The following is a 19,807-nucleotide window of genomic DNA, read 5'->3' as shown; positions in this document are numbered from 1 at the left end:
TCCAAATCCATTTAGGTTGTGAACGTTTACTTATACTTTATAAGGTACTGATGATATGATCTTCTGTGTGTCAACACACACCATATCATCTACAATATAAAGTATTAGACGTATACATATAACTAATAACATATATAATATGTATAACATTTGCCCATATGATTCTCATTCAAAATATAAAGAATTAAAGTTAATACAAAAGTAATGTTTGTAGTATATAACCCTATCAATCTCCCACTTATACTCAAAGCATTGCTTTTTAGTATACTACTAACAAATTTTGATCTTGTAGGAACCGTTATGGTTTCACCGAATGATTTACGAACCGCGAAACACCATGCGCAGCGGAATAAAGGTGTTCACAGTTTGGTTTAGAAATTCATACCTTTAGATCGGCTATGATATCTCTGAGAATTCAAGATCTACGAAATCAGCAACCTCTTGATCTTATGTTGTACTCCTATCCTTAGATTGGACGTTGTGTGGGCAACGATCTTCCAGCCTCTTCTTTCTCTCTTGGCCTCTCTCACTCATAAAGTTATAACCGATTTTGGATCTATCTTTTCTTGAGCAATCCTTGGTCGTGAAAGGCATTTTTGTCATCTTACCTTCCAAGCAGGATTCACAGATAGGAAAAGTTCCACTTTCAATTAACCCAAAGGTCCATCGGCTACCACTCTCTGAATCCTCCTCAAGTTGATATGACCTAACCGTAGATGCCAGAGATGTGTTTGGTTCACTTGAGAAGGTTCCTTTCTCTTATTTGAATTAGAAGATGTGTTATTAATTTCCATTTGATGCACTGTGGGTAGAATAGGATTAATGATGTATAAATTGCCTCTTAATGCACCAGAACAGATAAAATGTTTACTTTTCTTAATGACGACCTTGTCATTAAAAGAAACATAATATCCATCCTTAATTTCCATAGAAACTGAAATTAAATTCTTTCTAAAATTAGGCACATAAAGACAATTCTTTAACACCATAGTCTTATTTCTCCCACTGCAACAGCTACTACCTTCGTAGCATCCCCCAAAGATATAGTAATCTCTCCAACATTTAGTTTTCTAGCTTCCTGGAACCATTGCATCGAAATACATACATGGTCAGTGGCTCCTGTATCTACACACCAGGTATTGGTAGATAACACCGCTAAACATGTTTCAACAACTACTGCATGAGACATATCTCCATTATTCTCTGGTTTGAGAAGAAGACCATCTCCCTTCAATTCTAGTCTATGTTATAAGGGACAATGAGTTTGTTTTCCTTAAGAATAGTTGCTAGTGGGTTGAAAGTAACCATTTTAAAAACCTGAGAATCACATAAAAATAACTATTATGTAGGGCAAAAACTTTTTGAGTTAATAACAAAAATTAATTAATTAATCAACCTATCAGCACCCTCCACACTGAGAAGTAGTAAGCCACGATAGTGTGGACGTTTACAATTCTACATTCGTGGAAATACTTTTGGAGTTAACTTAAAAAATTAATTAATTAACCCGTCAGCACCCTACATACCGAGAAGTAGTAAGCCACAATAGTGTGGATGTTTACCATATCTACATTCGGTGTGCTGTTGATTATAGAAGGAATCCGTGACCCACAAGAAGTCGGGCTGATGATGTCCTCTTGAGGAGCTCATAAGGATTGTCATGTAAATCCTGCAGGTGGATTTAATCCGACATAACAATGAGGTTGAGTGGTACTACTCAAGAACATCACTACTAAAAAAAAGACATATTATGACGGTTGGTTTTTATCTATCTTGACGGCTTTGTTAAAAACCGTCAAGATAGGTGTTTTAGTAATATGTTTATGATGGCTATTGAAACATTATGTCATGTATGACACAAGCGTCAAGAAAATATAATAAATTTATGATGGCTGTTGCAACATTATGTCGTGTATGACACAAATGTCATGAAAATATAATAATTTTATGACAGCTGTTGCAACATTATGTCGTATATGACACAAGCGTCAAGAAAATATCATGATTTTATGACTGTTGTTATAACATTATGTCGTGTATGACATAAGTGTCAAGAAAATATGATAATTTTATGACAGGTTTCCTAAAACAATCAAGTTTGCAATATAATGAACCAAAGTAGCAAGTGCCGACTAGTAAAATCGGTAAAACCTTTGGGTAATGATACCAGAGGGCTCGAACTCTGCTAGCATCAAAGAGTTACTGATCTTATTTAAAACAGACTTACCAATAAAAAAAATAAAAAAAACCAAAGTACTTAAAAATTTATTGACGGTTTTGTTTAATTTTTGACGTTATCATGAGTGGTGTCAAAAAAATTTATGACGTGCTTGGCAAAATCGTTAGCTGATATAATTATAAACTATCATTTCAGTGTGTTCGTTTTAAATTTTTGGAACTGAGTCGCATTTTGAAAGTTAAAGCGTCAAGAGTCCTCGAATACAAAAATAAGCCCGGGTCAACTAAACTTGGTCAACTAAAACAAAAGGTTTTGACCTTCTTTTTTTTTTTTCTCGCAAGGGTTTTGGCTCAAGAATATTCCTGGACAACGGCTATGTTTCTTCTTCTTGCTCAATCTCTCTCTAGTCTCTTCGATCGCCTTTTGTTTTCTCGATCTCCCATCCCTCAGGTAACCACCGTCTTTTTAACATGGTTTCCCCAAAAAGAAAAATATTTTTTTGTTGATTTCGAGAGAGAGTGAAAGAATCATGGTATTTGGTTTCTCTCTATCATTATTTAGCAATCACGTTTTCTGGTTTGGCTATTCTTTCAGGTTTTAAACATTGTTACGGTTTTCAAATTGGGGGCTTTCTAATTGTTTGGATTTTAAATTGGGGTTTTTCAAATTATTTGGGTTTCGACATAAGAAAACATTATTTGTGCTGGTGTTAGTTACTTCAATATTTTAAAGCATGCACTATCTGTTTGCATTCTATTTAGTTTTCAATGTACTACTGTATATTGGTGGAAAAGGAATTTCATATAGCTGGTTGCTTTTGTTCGCTCAATTCAAGAAAGTAGGCTTCAACATAAACTTGTTAACCATCAAGTGCTTCAATTCCTTGGCGTTGTATATAATTAGGTTCATATGTAGTTGCGTGTAGTGGTCTGCGCAAGGTAGAAACTTTAAATCGTGTTTTGAATGGTTGATTCGAATTGATGCATGGTTTGCATTCCTGGTCTGGAACTAAGTTGTTATGTTCATGGCTATTTTTTAATGCATATATATTTATATATATGTGACTTGATGCATACATATCTTATTAGTTATTCTAATGTAACTAATTTTAGAGGATTTGAATGCTTTGCAAGCTTCTTGCCTTGGTAATTTGTTGAGCTGCTTAATGGTTCAAGAGTTAAATACTATGGTAGGTACTGTTCACATAGTTCACTGTTAAGGATATATTGACTTTCTTTTTGGGTTATTATGACTTTTTCTTCTTTGTTGTATTAAAGGGTGTTTGTAAGAGTTGATCGAGTTGTTGAGGGTTGGTTCGTGTGGAATACAAGGTTTGCATTTTTTGTCTAAAACTCTGAGTTGGTAAGTTGCCTTGCATTGATCATTCCGTTTGTTGGATTCAATTTTTGTTCTAAGACTTGTTGCATTAATTTGTTATCTATTTCGAGATCGTTCTATCGACTATTTTCTATCAAATCTTACATTGACCTTCTGGAGTTTTCAAGTTATTATATGTTCTTTTGCTTAGTTCAAAGTTTTGTTCCCAATCAAGAAGGCTAGTTCTTACATGTAGATTGCAACCCAGCCTACACATAGGCCCTGCCACCTCACTTGCCACCTCACTTATGTTTTAAAACAAGTTTTAATTAATGATATCTTGTTCCTAGCAATTAGGTCCTAAGTCACTCAGGGTACAACATGGTTGCCAATGAGCTTGGGTTATATTTAATGTTACAGGTACAAAGTGATCATACTTTCAAAAGTTGCTTAGTCTGAGCTTGTGAGGAGACTATAGTTGGTGATTAGAATCGTAAGTAGCCTTCAATCTATGTGAGACTACAAGTAGAGAAAAATTCCTCTATTCCTTTTTTCCTTCTTAATATCATTAGTGTCAAAATGTCTTATTGGTTGTACCTTTTTTTGCTTTTATAAATTGTGCATATCATTTAGTAATGGTTTGACTTGGTATTTGTTCCGTTCGTGCATGTTAGCTGACCTGTTGAATGTTGCATTCTAGTATAGTTATCACTAATAGTTAGTGGGAATTAGCTACAATGGAATGAGGCATTTTATGACTTGAACTCAATAGACCTTAGCTGTATTAATAATTTACATATATAATGGAATGAGATTGCACTTGCTTATGGTACTAATCTAAATTTGTCTAATCCATAGATGAATTGACTAATCTTCTAATAGTGCTATTGTTATTATAGTGGACTATTGGAGCCCCATGTACATTTTTCTTTCAGCAATGCAATATTTGCTTACTTATACTCATTTGAAACTGTGGCAGAAATTATATGATATTTACTGCAACTTATTAGATGTTCATTGGAACTCTTGCAAGGACCAGATGCAATGTAACGTTTTTTTTTATCACTTTCGTCTTGTCAGCAGTAACATTTTTTTTCCTTTCGTCGTTTTCTTCCAATGATACTCTTCTTATTTTCTTTTTGGACTTTGATTTTTTGCAGGATAAGTTTTGACAAGGTTCGATGAATGAAACTCAAACCATGCAAACCGTTCTTTTTTAGACATATTTTGTGGATATTTTTGGTTAAATGTATGTAATTTTTTGAGATGGTGGAATGTAATGGATTCTGTTTTGTGAATAGATCACGAACTGGCTAGTTCGTTACATTCGTGATCATGATAAGTTGTTTGCAGTAGAGTTTGATTGTATATGTGCTAAATGATTTATTCAATTTTCTGGGTATAAAATAATTTTTAATAAATATTTTTTTTTCCAGAAAATGCATGTATATTTTTATGACGACTTTGACAAAACCATCACAAATTGAATAGGTTTCTTGATGGTTTTTGCTGAAAATTATGACAGTTGTACTAAAATTAAAGACGATTACTATGTAACACTCAATATTTCATTGCCTATTATGACGGTTTTATCACTATTTTTGACATAAAATATTTGAAGTACATAACGGTTTTCGTAAAACTGTCATAAATTTAATGACGGTTTTGGTAAACTTTTATGACGGGCTCTATATTGACGGTTGTTTTTTTAATGAAAACACGTCATTAAACCTGTTTCATGATGGCTTTTAGCCGTCATTATAAGTCTTTTTTTTAATAGTGCATAAGAAGTTGATTAATGTAGTTGTTAGTAAATTGACTTAATCAACGGGCATTCGATATCTTAAACACGGGGAGATCAACAAGCATATAATATGGAGCCCATAAACGTAATATGTAATTTGGGATTAGGGTGGTAGTGCAACAATGGCCTTTAGTGGAATAAGTCATTTGTTGACAGACTTGGGCCGTGTGTTCTGGGCGAACATAGGAAGCCCATGCCCGTCAGGAGGCCCAACCATAATTTCTCCTCATGGTCCCTGTTGTAGCCTATAAATAGAAACCTCTTTCTCTGGCCATTTTTTACACAAGAAAAACTCAGGTTTTGCTCAAGGAAAGTGAGATCCAAAATCGGTTCTAACTTTGTGAGTGAGAGAGGCCAAGAGAGAAAGAAGAGGTTGGAAGATCGTTGCCTACACAACGTCCATTCTAAGGATAAGAATACAACAGAAGATCAAGAGGTTGTTGATTCATAGATCTTAGATTCTCAGAGTTATCTTAGCCATTCTAAAGGTATGAATTCCTAAACCAAACCGAGAACAACTTTATTCCGCTGCGCATGGTGTTTCGTGGTTTGTAAATCATTCGGTGAAACCATAACGGTTCCTACAATTGGTACCGGAGTATGTAGATCTGTTGGTAGATGTAGAATTGTTTTAACTTGGTTTTGCAGGCATCTAGACCAACTGTTATGGTCAGAATGATTTTTGGAAAGAAATGGATCGATTTTGTTAAAACAACATGTTTTTCAATTTTTTTTGTATTTGTCAATTTTTTGGGTATTTGGTTAATGGTGGATGTAATTTAAATCACGGTTTGTATCGTGTTGTTTTTAAATTCCATGATGTAATCATATGTAAGATCAAAAGATCAAAAATTGGATTGAGAAAGATCTAAAACTGAGTTTTTTCTGGTGGAGCGCGGGTCGCGCTGATGCTCCTAGAAGTCATTGAAGGCATGAGCTTGTGCAGGCATAAAAGGAGCGCGGGTCGCGCCCTTTCACGACATAAAGAGAATTTTTTTTTCTCTATAAGGTGAAAACTGTTTGCTGTTCGGGGGTCTATGAAGTGATTTCGTGAGGTTTCCAGTGAAGGAAACAGGCCACGATTTCTAATAAATAAATAAATCGGGGCGCTGCACCGAACCCCGCAGCCTGACCGGGCAGGGTCTATGTCATCTCGAGTTGGACGAGAAGACGAAGCGGCCTCATTTTCATTTTCCTCATATACTCAAGTATGAAAAAAGACGTCATCAATTGATTTTACATAGAACACAATAGATAATCAGTTGAAAGCTAGAGAAGGAAAAAAAAACCAAAAAAATAATCATCTTTGAGATTTTCATCTGCTAATTCAAAACAAATTGAATATATAAGTTGAAAACCCCTAACATCAAAACAAGTTCGGAATCAACATCAAATAATTTCAAAATAAAACTTGATTGGCAATATAAGTAGCGTGCAAATAACTCTGTCAATTCAATATAAGTATGTAAAAATCAATGTTTGGTCACCTAATTTCGAAATATAACTTGGAAATATAAGTAGGGTGCAAACAACTCTTTCAATTCAATATAAGTATGCAAAAATCAATGTTTACTCACCTAAATCATTCAATGTTAGCATCGATTCCATCTCTCTTTATGGCTAGCGGGAAACTGGAGAGTTAATTCGGTTTGCTGGATAAGTGAATGGAGGTTGTGAATTGCTGCTAGAGAAGAGAATGTGGTTGATTGTTTGTTCTATTTATTTTTTTTGGTTGCTGCGCAAAAAGGAGAATTTGGGTTGTTTTATTTTTGCAAAGGGTTTTGTTGTTTTTTCTTTCTTTTGTTTTGTTTTATTTGGACCCTTAGATCTTGAGATCATCTCGCGAGGTGAGTGGCTACAAAATGGAGTGGGCTGGATGTGGGCGTATCCCTCCCCATATATAATACATATATACACAAACCATGTCAGCTAAATAAGTAGGTGAGATAAAAGGTTGTACATTATGATTGCCTTTTCCCAAAGAAATTGTCACGGTTTACTTTTATATCATCTTGGTTTCAATAAAAATAACATCTTGGTTTTCTTCTATACTAAATGGTTTCAATAACAAATCATCTCAGTTTTTTTCTATACAATCTTAGTTTCATTTAGAAAACTGATATAATAGATTTCGATAAGATGTCTGACTACTGAGATAATTTAGTAGCTTATTATCTCGGTTTTAGAGAACTATATTATCTCGATGGATGTTACTTCGGTTTTTTCTGTACTAGAAAATCGAGGTAAAAACTCTAATATCTCACCTTTTAGTCGAGCTTATAAACCCTTTTTTTAGTAGTGTATGAACAATGATTGTGCATAGCTCATGTTGAAGTATGAATAGTGATTGTTCATAGCTCATGTTGAGGTGAGTGTTCATACCCCAAATATAGGTATGAAAATCTACAAACATTGATTGTTCATAGCTCATATTTGATGTATGAACAATGATTGTTCACACTCCAATAGGTGTGTGAATGATTTTTAGTTATTTGAATTGTGCATGGAAAGATCCTTTTGAATGATTTGAGAGTTATGTTAGAAGGATCGTCCAAACAACCAAGCTATTTCGCCCAAGAGAGTCTCCAAATGACCCAACCATGTCGTCTTGTAGACTAGCCAAACGACCCCGCCATAACGTCTAGCTAAAACCCCGAGAGCTTTGTCTCAAACTACACTCAAACGACCCCATGGTTTCAACATGGTGAGACCAGTTGGGCTTGGGCTTAATACAAAACATTTTTTTTCTTAGAAAATGGCAAACTTGTAATATTTCTTTTTTTAGGGGTTGCCCAATGCAATTTCATGAGTGCCCAATTAAACTACCTAAAATTGTGTGACATGAGCTGCTCCACCTCTGTAAAACAACACGGTGTGAGGTGGTGGCTGCTCTTCAACAGAGGCAAAGTATGTAACATGATTCATCAAGAGTTCTACCACAACTATACCACTATGATCCTTGTTACTTACTACAGTTAAGCAAGTGAGTTTTCAACACACTCAATTGCCTTTCCCTTGACATATTCAACTCTGTCTTCATCCCCGTGACCTTTCTCATACTCGAGATATTTTTTGAACAAAGACTGCATAAACGGGGAAAAATGTCACATAAAAGCCTCTGAGGAAGAACAAATGGAGCTAAGAGACCAAAATCAATAATCAACAGCAGATCCACTTAAGTACCTTCATGTTTTTGGAGGAAAGACTTAGACTTGTTGCCCTCTCAAATAATGCACGGATAACTTCCTCATCACCAAGTCGAATCTCCTGTAAAATTTCCAAGAAATTTTTAGTCTTAAAACCAAACAAGTTATTCAAGTTCATGCAGAGTATAGGTATTAGATTTTACTTGATCGGTGTAGTAGCCATATTCATGGATTGATCATATAGGTATTGGGCCAAGAGATAGGCCCAAGACCATATTATGCCCCATGAAGTAAACCTAAAGAGAGATGAGTGAAGAGATTAAAGGGGGATATAAAAGGGAAGAGAAGGGGAGGAAAAAAGAGGGCTAGAGAGAGAGGCAGCTCATAAGAGAGTGAAGAGGGGGAGGAGAAAATAGTGAACTACTGCAGTTTGATCCCGAAATGGGTATGTAGGCAACCTAAGATGTTGGTGTAGCCGATAAAAAATAGAGCTCTAATACTAGTTACGTAATTGGGTGCGACAAATGGCGCCACCTGTGGGGAACGAACCTCACATCACCCACCATCTCGGTGGATTTTTAAATAGAATAGATTGGTGGAGAAGATGAGGCGAAAAGGGTGGCTGCCACTAATACCCTTTGTGTTCGGCAACAAACACAAAGAAAAAGGCATCACCTTTCAGTGGTGGATTAATAGCTAAAAAGAATGGGAGCTTAGTCAGCGGAAAGAAAAGGAGCCTTAATCTGGTGACGCAAAAGAAATCGATACTTCCGGTTAACAAACTAAGTTCTCATATCCCTTTAGAATTTTGGTGTTATAGAATAATTGTCACCGTGCAGTGCTAGTTGTCGGAATGAAAAGATAAGTCGTTGTTTCTCACAATTTCACTTCATAGCTATACTGTTCTTGTTCATCAATAGGAGAGTGGGGTTGGTTAGTTATTACTTTGAGTCTTGAAGCTCATAAAACTAATTACATGCGCGTGATGTAGCTATTTCTAGTTGCTTAGGCTATTCTCTTGTGATCTGTGAAAGAGGTAGGTGAAGTTGGTTACATCTCATGTATGTGAATCACATGTGGAGTGGCGAGGTTCGGAAGTTGACATGGTTTTCAGTTTCATAGACTTCCAAGTCAAGAAACCGTTATTACAATATTTATTGAGCTGATTTGAAATGGTTATATCCTTTTTAGTTCACATATTGTCATGCTATATTATGGAGACCTCCAAAACACGTTCAAACATGAGCATGTACATGTACAATTAATAATTGGTATTAATGCATACATCTTTGAATTTTAGATCCATGATTGTTTGGCTCCAAGTCGAGGCTTTGTACTGTGCTATTTGATTATGTATGTGTCCACCCAGCTTCTGTAAAATGTTTCGGATTCTTGTGTAGGGCTTTGCACTAGTGGGGTATTGCTGCTATTGCTAGTGATGGTAGCATTGAAAATGTTCGACGAAATGGACATGAGAGCGTTTTTCTAATTTCAAACATTATCATGGAGTGAAATAGCAAAGTCTTTCATTATGGCCTATATAATCTAATGAGGACTACTTGTATACCAATGGTCACACCTCGCTCGGCAGAACAGAATGTGTTTGGTGATATGTTTAGAAGGCTATGGTTATGGCGAGCTAATCAATTCGTCACTGCTCTAAGCCCTTCTTAGTGCCAATGATTCGGACATCGACGGCTATGAAGTTTCGAGGCAGAGACACAAGGAGATCCAAAGTTTGGGACTGAGATCGACGGATTGGAGCGTCCGAATACGAATGGTCAGATGATCACAAAAGATGTGTGGAGACATACCGCGGCAGGTAACTCGTTTATTTTGTCATCATGTACATAATAGACAGATGAATAGTAACTCAATCAGCCGTCAACCAGAGTTACACTGGTGGCAGGCAAGCCTGGTCCCCATCCTTGGCTGAGATGTATGTGGGGATCGAGTTGGGTTGTCCCCAAACCTTGTGATATTCCACATACCTATTAGCTCTAGGTTATCTAGGTGTCTTCGAACCCGGATAGGTAACATGACCGTACACCTCAGGGTATACACAGTCTTGAGTATATGATCGTCGCTATTTCTTGTATGCATATACTTCTGTTGAATGTTCTTCATTATAACTCATGTGTTATTTGTACAACACTCAAACATGAAAGTTTCAGGTTGCAGAGAAAGAGAAAGACTTGCGGTACTGTGGAACTGAGCGGAGTTTGAGCTGGATCCATCTCACCTCATTTACTACCTTGTTTGCATACACTATATTGTTATCAAAGAGTTTACTTTATGCATTAAATGTTTATTACATGATATAGCATTGAGTACGATTGGAGTCAATCCCCGTACTAGCTATATGGGGAACCTCGGAGTCTACTGGTATCTTTATGTAGTTGTGACTTACAATTCACATTAAGGACATGATATCTTTGCACTGAGTTATATACATGTACACTATTATCTCTTAATGCCTTGAGAATTTGTTCGCGCATATTTACTAGAGGATACTTGGTCTACTCTTGTGTGGGAAGAGATAGAGTTGAGTTGCTCTTAAGCCAGAGAGCGGGTAGGATGAGCCCTTCGTGGACCGCAATGTCTGAATCAAGCTTGGGGCAAAATGAGCTGCCTCTAAGCTGGAGTGCGGGGGGATGAGCCCTTCGTGGACCGCAGTGTCCGAATAAAGCTTGGGGAAAAATGAGTTGTCTCTAAGCTAGAGAGAGGGGATGAGCCCTCCGCAGAATCAACTTGGGGGCAAACTGAGTTACCCGCAATGGCCAAAGACTATACAAGGGGTGAGCCCTTTGCATATATACTTTGTGCTATCCGGCTAGTGTTATAGGAATACACAAAAAACTTGAGATCAAGTCATATGGTACTACGAAGGTTTGGAATTCAAGTATGAATATAGGAGAAGTCAAGGTCTTCTTGGGTCCACCCTCTTCATCGACAGGTCCGAGAGGGGAGATCTAGTGAACCAGACATGAATCGAACACGCAACTTTCTGTGGGCTATCCAAATGAGTGTGAGTGGGATGAGCCCTCCGCAGACCCTTGTGTCCGAATCCAACTTGGGGGCAGACTGAGTTGCTTCTGGATATTTTACAGAGTTTGATAAAATTTCCAGTATCGTATTTCAGAAAACCACATTCTATGGAGGGGCTGAAACCCTTTGTGGATATGATGTTGAGTTTGAGGAGTGAAAGCGAAAGGAACAAGACCCTTCGCAGAGATGGTAGTGAGTTCTATAAAGGAGAGCAATTGGCTGGGTTGAGACACGTCACGAACATGATAATGAGTTATATAAAAGGGAGTTGATAGCGGGGTTGAGACACTTCGCAGGCATGATGATGGAGATTGAAGAGCAAGAGCGAAATGGATGCGGAGGTGGTAACGAGTTCTATGAAAGAGTGCTGACAACGGGGTTGAGACACTTCGCGGTCATGATAATAGAGGTTGAAGAGTAAGAGCGAAGGGGATGAGACCCTTCGCGAAAATGGTAGTAATCAAGAAAAGAGGTTAGAAAAGGTGTAGTGCACATACATATAACAAAAACCTACAGAGATCTAAGATACACATAGTTTATCGGCTGAGGTTGGAGAACTCGGGTAAGTAGTGATGAAGGAAGAGCGAGACGAGTGGATGGTTATAGTACAATTCGGGGCCAACAAAGTCACAGGGTCAAAAAAGATGATAGTGCAGAGTTCAAGAGTTTGCGGACAAAGAGAGTAGGGACTAAGTACTTCACGAACATACGGTCCAATAGCAAAGTACATAGATATGAAACGTTCTAAGGACAAGAAGACTGTATACAGCCTTAGGATACTGTGGATATCTGGAGTTCAAAGAGAGAGACAAGAAAGTTCAAAGACTTCTCGGGTTCGCCTTCTTCGTCGCCGAATTTGAGAGGGGGCAAATGTAATAGCCATATTCATAGATTGATTATATAGGTATTGGGCCTCACCATACTATGCCCCATGAAATAAACCTAAAGAGAGATAAGTGAGGAGATTAAAAAGGGATATAAATAGAAAGAGAAGGGGAAGAAAAAAAAAGGCTGGAGAGAGAGGTAGCTCATAAGAGAGTGAGGAAGGGGAGGAGAAAATAATGAACTACGGCGGCTTGATCCCGAAATGGGTACGTAGGCAACCTACGATGTTGGTGTAGCCGATAAAAAATAGAGCTCTAATACTAGTCGCGTAATTGGGTGCGACACAAGATAAACATTCCATAAGTCTGTTCTGTTTGGGTTTTCTCTCAGCAATAATCCGAACATGGATCTGCCAGTAACAGGCACACCACATTTGAATGCAAAGATTGCAGTATGAGATTTGAACTTTATATGTTCATGCTTGTCTAGCTTATGAAGTGCATCCGTCACAATAGCATCAATTCCATCTTTGCCTTGCTTCAAATGGCTTTTGATTTGCCTCAACCAAGCCTGCAAATTTTATCAATTCCCGGCTTTAGGAGTTCAATTCATTGTGAGAAACATATGCAATGATAATCACCACATACCTCGCATGACTTTCTGTATTTTTTTACCATCTGGTCAAGAAGTTCATCTGCAAGCTTATCTTGATCAGTCCTCTCAGACACCCCCAAAGATTGCTAGATGCACCTTTCGCTGGTCACAATATTGCAATGCCTCTTTGAATACTTTTGCAACAGCCTCCTACAATGTAATGGAGAAAACTTTAGCAAAACCAACCTTTAGTGACAATAATACAGTAGAAAGAATGTTCTTCACCTCGAGTGGATTTCCATATTCATTCTCTAAATTAAAATAAGCTACCCAAACATTCAGCTTTTCAGCTTCTTCACAAAAGCTTATAGTTGCCAAAGCCCTTCATAACACAAAAGATGGAGTCACGTCAGCAAAAAAGGACACCTTGGAAAACTGAGGAAAATTTCAAGAGCAAAAACAAGTAAAAAATATTTCCTTTGTGAAAATATGACCAAAGATGAACATCTATAACACTCACGGGTTTCTTAATATTCCCTTTGAATTTACTATTTAAAACGGACATGCTATCCAATGTATCTCTTTCAGGGATCAAATATCTTTCTTATTTTTGTTTGAAAGCCTGAAGTAAACCAAGATTCTAGAAATGATAGATTGCGAGAGAACTTTATTCTCGTCGATTTCTTTGATTAGTAAGATTACTAAGATGCTTTCTTGATTAAAAAAGAAGTAAAAAATAAATTGTAACCAATCAATTGTGGCATATATATGACCTTTCCCCACTTAAGTACTACTAGAGATGTACCTTTTAGCAATCGTGTGTGCATTATCGATTTCACCCAGAGAGCATAAAAGCCATGTACTTAATCCAAAGAAAGCTACTATTAGGGGAGCTTCTCACTATTTTATCAAACTCATCAGCAGTCTTTGGTATGTCCTTTTCTAGTAGTCTTTGCTCAGCAGCTATAATTTCTCTCTCCCTCTCCTCCTTTGCCTTTTTCTTTTCCCGCCTCTTGTTCTTTTCAATTATGGCGCTTGCCTCATTTAGATGTTCCTAGTTTTCACCTCCAAAATCACCTGGATCTGATCCCTCCATGTCATCAACAGTGACCAAGAGGAGGAATCGAGGCTCTAGATTCAACATAAGCAAGATCTGGGTATATCCCATTTGCACTTCCGTTCTCTACATCGTCTGCACTAGTCGTGTCAATTGTTTGCATTGTCATGTGAGAATCGTCAATGGCACTAGTATCATCAGTGGAATCAACGGTATATTGGTCCAAAAGTTCGTGATCATCTGAATCATTTGTCAGGTAAGACTCTCTCATTCCAAGCGATATTCGATGTCGTTCTGTATCGACCTTCAGAATTTTTGCCACAACTCTCTCACCCACTCTATATTTACTTTCAATATTCGTCACTGACCTCTGAAACATGGCACAAACCAACCATGTTAGTGTGCTCAAGTGTCAAGTGTAATAAACAAACCAAAGGATTCAACGCACCCAACAACATATTTCGTAAAGCAAATAAAGAGTAGGTTAATACTTAGGGCGAGGAGGGCGCTATAAAAGTATGATCATATATCTTTATAATAAAAATTACACTCTCAACGGAATGGGTGAAAAAACATACCATTGAGGCAAGTTTAAACGTTGTAATACTTGAAAGTACTACTGATTTGATAGACAATTCCCACTGGTAATTTTTTCTATTTGTTTCTGACTGATTAACCTTCTCAACAACCCTCGCCGTTAGAGTCTGCCCAACTTTAAATTTTGTTAGTGGATCCTCAACCGTTTGATAATCATTTGCCTACATATAAGAGAGTTCAACCAAGCCAAAACCAAATTCAGTTGCATAAAATTCATACAAGAAAATTGTGGATTACAATGATACAAGAAAATTTCACCTCTGTTATATGCACCCTCCCATGAAATCCAAAACCAAACTTCAAACGCATTTCAAGTAGGGCAGGGAATCGGGTCGGGTTTGACCAGAATCCGAATAGTTCGGGTTTGGGTCGATTTTTATATCCGTTTATTTATTCGGGTTGGGTTCGAATTTGGGTTCGGATATAATTTTTGGGCTTTTTTTTTAATTTTTAGTGTTATCCGATCGGGTTCGGGTCAGATTCGGGTTGAAGATTTCGGTTTTATTCGGATTCGGGTTCGGATATTGGCAAACTATTCGGGTTCAGGTTCGGATTTGGAATTTCGGATATAGCCATATCTGACCCGTTCCCTGCCCTAATTTCAAGTGGCTTTATTTCAGTAATCTGAACAACACATGAAAACCATAAGCAGATGCAAAGCTAAACAGAACTGAAAATCCTAAAAAGGAAACTATTATACCTCTGCCTCAACAAATGATCGGACATTATAACTCAACTTTTTCTTTGCTCTTTTGGAGCTAGAAGTCTCCTTAGCCTCACTTAGAGAATTAAGAAGCAGCAGAAATCTCCAAGCAGTTGACGGGGCTGGAAGAGCTCCAACAGTAGCAACAACACTGCACCATATAGAGACCTCAAAAATGATTGACATGAAGAGTATGCTAAAGTGAACAAGAAAACGGAAGACGCTATAGGCACACGGAAATATTAATCTATGTTATATAGAAAAAAGAGCAAAGTATGACAACACCATTGGACCACATAATTAAGGCAGTATCTAATAACCAAACCACAACTCCAAAAGGAAACTTAAGGAAGAGAACACCGTATTTTAATCAAAATCGAAATGTAAATTATCAAAACCAAGAGTACCTTTGGCCATTCACAAAATGTCTATGAGGAAGTTTCTGTGCGTTATAGTCAGCAATTGACGAATACCCTATAACATGACTGAACCCTGGTAAAGAAAGAACCTGCACAGTTTACTAATGTGAATCAATACTTGACCAAAGAATGATCATATTCCACCCATCAACAATTGGAGAAAAAAGACATTGAGTTCATTTACTGAAATAATTGCCAAGTAGTTTTCTTTTACAATATCAACAATCGCATTTACAGTCTGATGCATCTCCAGGTTCAAAGACAAGTCCTTTTTGCGTTTCTAAGACTGAAAATAGGAATAAAATTCGAGAGCAGATAAGAATAGGAAAGCATAGCATAACACAAAATACTAGAGCCAAATATGTAATACAAATGTGAGGTCCTAAAACCCTTTTTTTGGGTTGGGTATTTAAGCTGATCTTTGAACCTAGAAACTAGATCTGGCTTGAGAGATAAATCCACGAGACGTTCACCCTTAGCAATATCAAGAACCACGGCTTGAACAATAGAGCCCGTTTCCAAAGTAGTTCCACCCACTGCGAAGAATATCACATAAATTATTAAAAAGGAGAGGAAAAATTAAGAAGTCCATGAACTATAAATTAAATTGATATAACCAGGCCAAGGGCACCAAAACAAACAAAGATGACATACACTGATAATGGGATATAAAACCAAAGACATCATTATGCTCCTTGAAGCTAAGAACAACGCCAAACTCTTTTGCCTCGTGAACCTTCCCTTCAACAACATTTCCAACACTAAGACTTTCCAACCATTTGTAATCATATCTTTCTGAGTCCGACAATTGCAGCTTGGCAATCTGAAATGTAGAACAAAATAATTAATTGGAACTAACTATCTATTGAACTATAATTAAGAGTATAAAACTGACCTTCTCCTCCCAAAGAAAATAAGCTTGAAAGAGGCATCGGTCGAAAAGCAAGATGACTGCTTCAAAGAGTGTTATTTTACCAGTTTCGCTGTCAACCTGGAAATAAAAGGAGCCTATTAACTTAAAAAGAGAAACCGCATTATTGAAATTTCAAAGTATCCATTCAATTCCAGTTTGGATAAGTTCACTGACATTGAGGCCCTCGCCACGAACAGATTGTCCAATGTAAAAGGCTTCAGAAGTATCAGTTATTTGGTCATCCGTGGCCTTCAACCAAAAATAATTTATTTATCTTAAAAAAAATCCCTTGCATATAACAAACAAGTCCCACCCACGGCCCACCCGGACAGGCACCCAAACAGACACATAAAGCAAAGTTATAATTTAATATTTACTTTGTGCTTAGGAGAGAAAGCTGTAACACGTCCAAGAAAATAGACAAAATACCCAGAGTCTATAACGTTGCAGATGTATCCCTGGTTTACAAATAATAAAACACATTCAAAGAAATAAGCCCTAATTGAATACACTCAATAAAGATTCGTCTTTCTTAGAAAACACTAAAGATCCTCATTTACATGGGAGAGTAAATGAGGATGAAACTGCACAACATCAACATGTAGCTGCTTAGCTGAATTAATGAGGGAATGCTTTGCAGAGAGTACCACGCTGTTCCCTTCAAAATCTAAATAAATGAAATAGAAAAGCAAATCAGATAAACATTCTGAAAGACTCATCCCACTTGGAAAAAAAAAAGGAGTTCCTCTAGACAAATGAAAATGCACGCCATACATAGCTTCTTTGTTTTCTGTTTGATTTTTGTTTTTTTGGCAGATTAGAAGTATTTATCAGTATAACCAGTGTTTAAAATAAAAACACATTTAGGCTCATGCCTTGAGGTTCGCCTTGAGGTTCGCCTTTAAGGATATGAGCACTGAGACTTGAGCCTCAATGCAGAGTAAACCATGATCCAAAAAACTTTGCTCCTCTCTATTTTTTTTTTAAACTTTGCTCCTTGTAGGGGAGCGATATCCTCATAGGGCATCGCACTCGCGTGGAGCATAAGTTTAACCGAAGATATCGACCTCCAAGGCGGAACTTCTAGCGGGCACTCATCAGATTAATCCAAGGCGACCTCCAAGACCGACTGCGAGTATTCTTAGGTGGTGTAACTAAGACATCTGATTTAACACTTCATCGGATAAGAACGGGATAGAAAACATCCCACTGGGGTAATGATTGCCAATATCTTAGTGGTAATAAGACGGAAATAGGGACTACCGTGATCTACCCCCAATCATAACAGATCCAACCCAACACTCATCCGCGATCTCCCCCTACATTTGTACAAAAGAATACCGTGTGGAAGGATCTCCTCTCTCAAAACTCTATAAATACCCTCTTGGAACTACGTCGGATTGATTCTTCTCTCCGAAAAAGGAAAACTAAAGTAAGGCGGTTAAGCTCCTGGCGACCTCGGTCACATCAAAATCCTAACCCTTCCGTTCATCCTAGTAGTAATTAGGAGAAAACCAAAACGCTCCTTTACAATCCCGTGGTCTCGATTTCTTGAGAAACCACCTAATAAATCCAAATTCCATAAACCAAAAGTCTTAAGCCCACGCAAGCATGGCAAGCCTCAAGCTCAAGTCCGAGTTTAGTCGGTCACTTAACAATGAGCGGGCACATTACCCCGCTCCATGAAAAGTTTCAAGTTAGGTTCTTTGTTCTAATTTCTTTTGGACATTAGAATCTAGTGTCAATCAACCTCTTTGGGGGCTAGCCACAACCATCTCTTGGGGGCTCATTGTTGCCATCTAAACAAGTTCAAATTGTTATTATGATCCATGCATCTTCAAAATTACTCTTGTTAGGTCAGACTAACTCTTTGGTGTTAGCTTCGCATTTTGTATACATTTTGTATGAGTTCTTCAAGCTCCAAACTAGGGGCTAGCTCTGACCCATCTCCGAACGGAGATAGTCATTCATCATCCAATAGGCTCAATTCAGTTATTATGCTCATATGCATCTCGAATTACTACTCTCACATTTTGTATGCTTTGATTTTTGTGGTTCTTCAAGCTATAAACTAGGGGCTAGCCCGCCATCTCCGAATGGGGCTAGTCAATTCTCCAAAGCTGGGGCTAACTATAGTCACGCCAATTCAAGGCTAGCTATTCGACGACGATCTCCAAAGCGGGATGCCCACGGACTGCTCGAGACAACACCGGTGAATATAGCGCCCTTGAGCTCGAGCGCTACATAAGCGTCACCTCTTCTCCCGTTACGAGACCACAAAGGTCGTCTCAACTCTGTTGGCAAGACCCTGAGGTTTTCGCTTTTGTTGTCGAGCCCTGAGGTCGCACTAACTCATGTTGCCAAGATCTCCATTCCTCCGGTCGAAACAATCACCCGAGACCGGCTCTGAGGTCGCTTCATCTTCTACAGTTTTGAGGAAACCACTCCACGGCTCGGTCTCTGGGAACAAAATACCGGGGAGTTCAAAGCGTGCTCAAGCACAAAACCCTTCTTGAGCTCATAGGCTCGAGCCTCTCCAGTCTAGTTTGAGAACCTATATTTCTAGGATCGACTAAAGCGAGAACGCTCTCAGCGAGCAGACAGCTCTCAGGAGCTCACAGGCTACATAGCCTCTCCAATTCTTGTAACGTCGAGGACCTATATTTCTAGGATCGACTCTTTCTTACTACTCGAGGAGCTCGCTACTTAGCCTCTCCAAAACGTCGAGGACCTATATTTCTAGGATCGACTAAAGCGAGAACGCCTGGCAAGCTTTCGGGAGCTTTTGCTACTTAGCCTCTCCAATTCTTGTAACGCCGAGGGACCTATATTTCTAGGATCGACTAAAGCGAGAAACCGAACTTGAGCTCGGGCTACTTAGCCTCTCAATTCTTGTAACGTCGAGGACATATATTTCTAGGATCGACTAAAGCAGAACGCCTTGGGCCGAAAGCGCATCGGGGAGCTCATGTTACTTAGCCTCTCCAATTCTTGTAACGTCGAGGACCTATATTTCTAGGATCGACTAAAGCGAAATTTAGCCTCGGAGCTCATTGGCTACATAGCCTTTGCAAGTCTTGTTACGTCAGGCCCTATATTTCTAAACCATAAAAATCTCCTCGAGCAAAACGCCTCCCGAGCTCACGGGCACCATAACCCATCCGGGTTTTGCTACATCAAGCTATATTTCTAGGGTTGACTACTT

At 38.1% G+C, this 19,807-nt stretch overlaps 1 protein-coding gene and 1 long non-coding RNA gene across 12 annotated transcripts in view; one reads left to right on the top strand and one right to left on the bottom strand.

Moving 5' to 3' along the window:
* The first annotated feature begins 8,030 nt into the window (after positions 1–8,030).
* LOC147487937 (uncharacterized) lies at positions 8,031–10,920 on the top strand. The gene is made up of 2 exons (XR_015202214.1): positions 8,031–10,268; positions 10,621–10,920. It is a non-coding gene; the product is annotated as an uncharacterized LOC147487937 (long non-coding RNA).
* A 1,692-nt stretch (positions 10,921–12,612) lies between these two features.
* Positions 12,613–19,807, bottom strand: part of LOC147487934 (rRNA biogenesis protein RRP5-like) — a 33,980-nt gene continuing 26,785 nt past the window's right edge. The window contains exons 7-21 of one of the 11 annotated variants that reach the window (XM_086572866.1): positions 17,163–17,269; positions 16,980–17,060; positions 16,777–16,851; positions 16,585–16,680; positions 16,344–16,512; positions 16,163–16,225; positions 15,904–15,975; positions 15,678–15,778; positions 15,268–15,421; positions 14,826–15,191; positions 14,549–14,728; positions 13,719–14,340; positions 13,199–13,295; positions 12,967–13,123; positions 12,613–12,889 (exon numbers count right to left, since the gene is read on the bottom strand). In XM_086572866.1, coding sequence (XP_086428992.1) covers positions 15,908–15,975; positions 16,163–16,225; positions 16,344–16,512; positions 16,585–16,680; positions 16,777–16,851; positions 16,980–17,060; positions 17,163–17,269 — 659 coding nt within the window. In that variant the 3' untranslated portion in view covers positions 12,613–12,889; positions 12,967–13,123; positions 13,199–13,295; ... (4 more) ...; positions 15,678–15,778; positions 15,904–15,907. Of the gene's footprint in view, positions 12,890–12,966; positions 13,124–13,198; positions 13,296–13,718; positions 14,341–14,548; positions 14,729–14,825; positions 15,192–15,267; positions 15,422–15,677; positions 16,226–16,343; positions 16,513–16,584; positions 16,681–16,776; positions 16,852–16,979; positions 17,061–17,162; positions 17,270–19,807 lie in introns of those variants that run through there. The other 10 variants (XM_086572865.1, XM_086572862.1, XM_086572864.1 and 7 more) reach the window with 10 other exon arrangements.

Source organism: Coptis chinensis, chromosome 7, assembly GCF_015680905.1.
Source record: "Coptis chinensis isolate HL-2020 chromosome 7, ASM1568090v1, whole genome shotgun sequence".
NCBI lineage: Eukaryota > Viridiplantae > Streptophyta > Magnoliopsida > Ranunculales > Ranunculaceae > Coptis > Coptis chinensis.
Note: the sequence above shows the minus strand (reverse complement) of the source record. Positions and strands in the feature narration are given on the sequence as shown.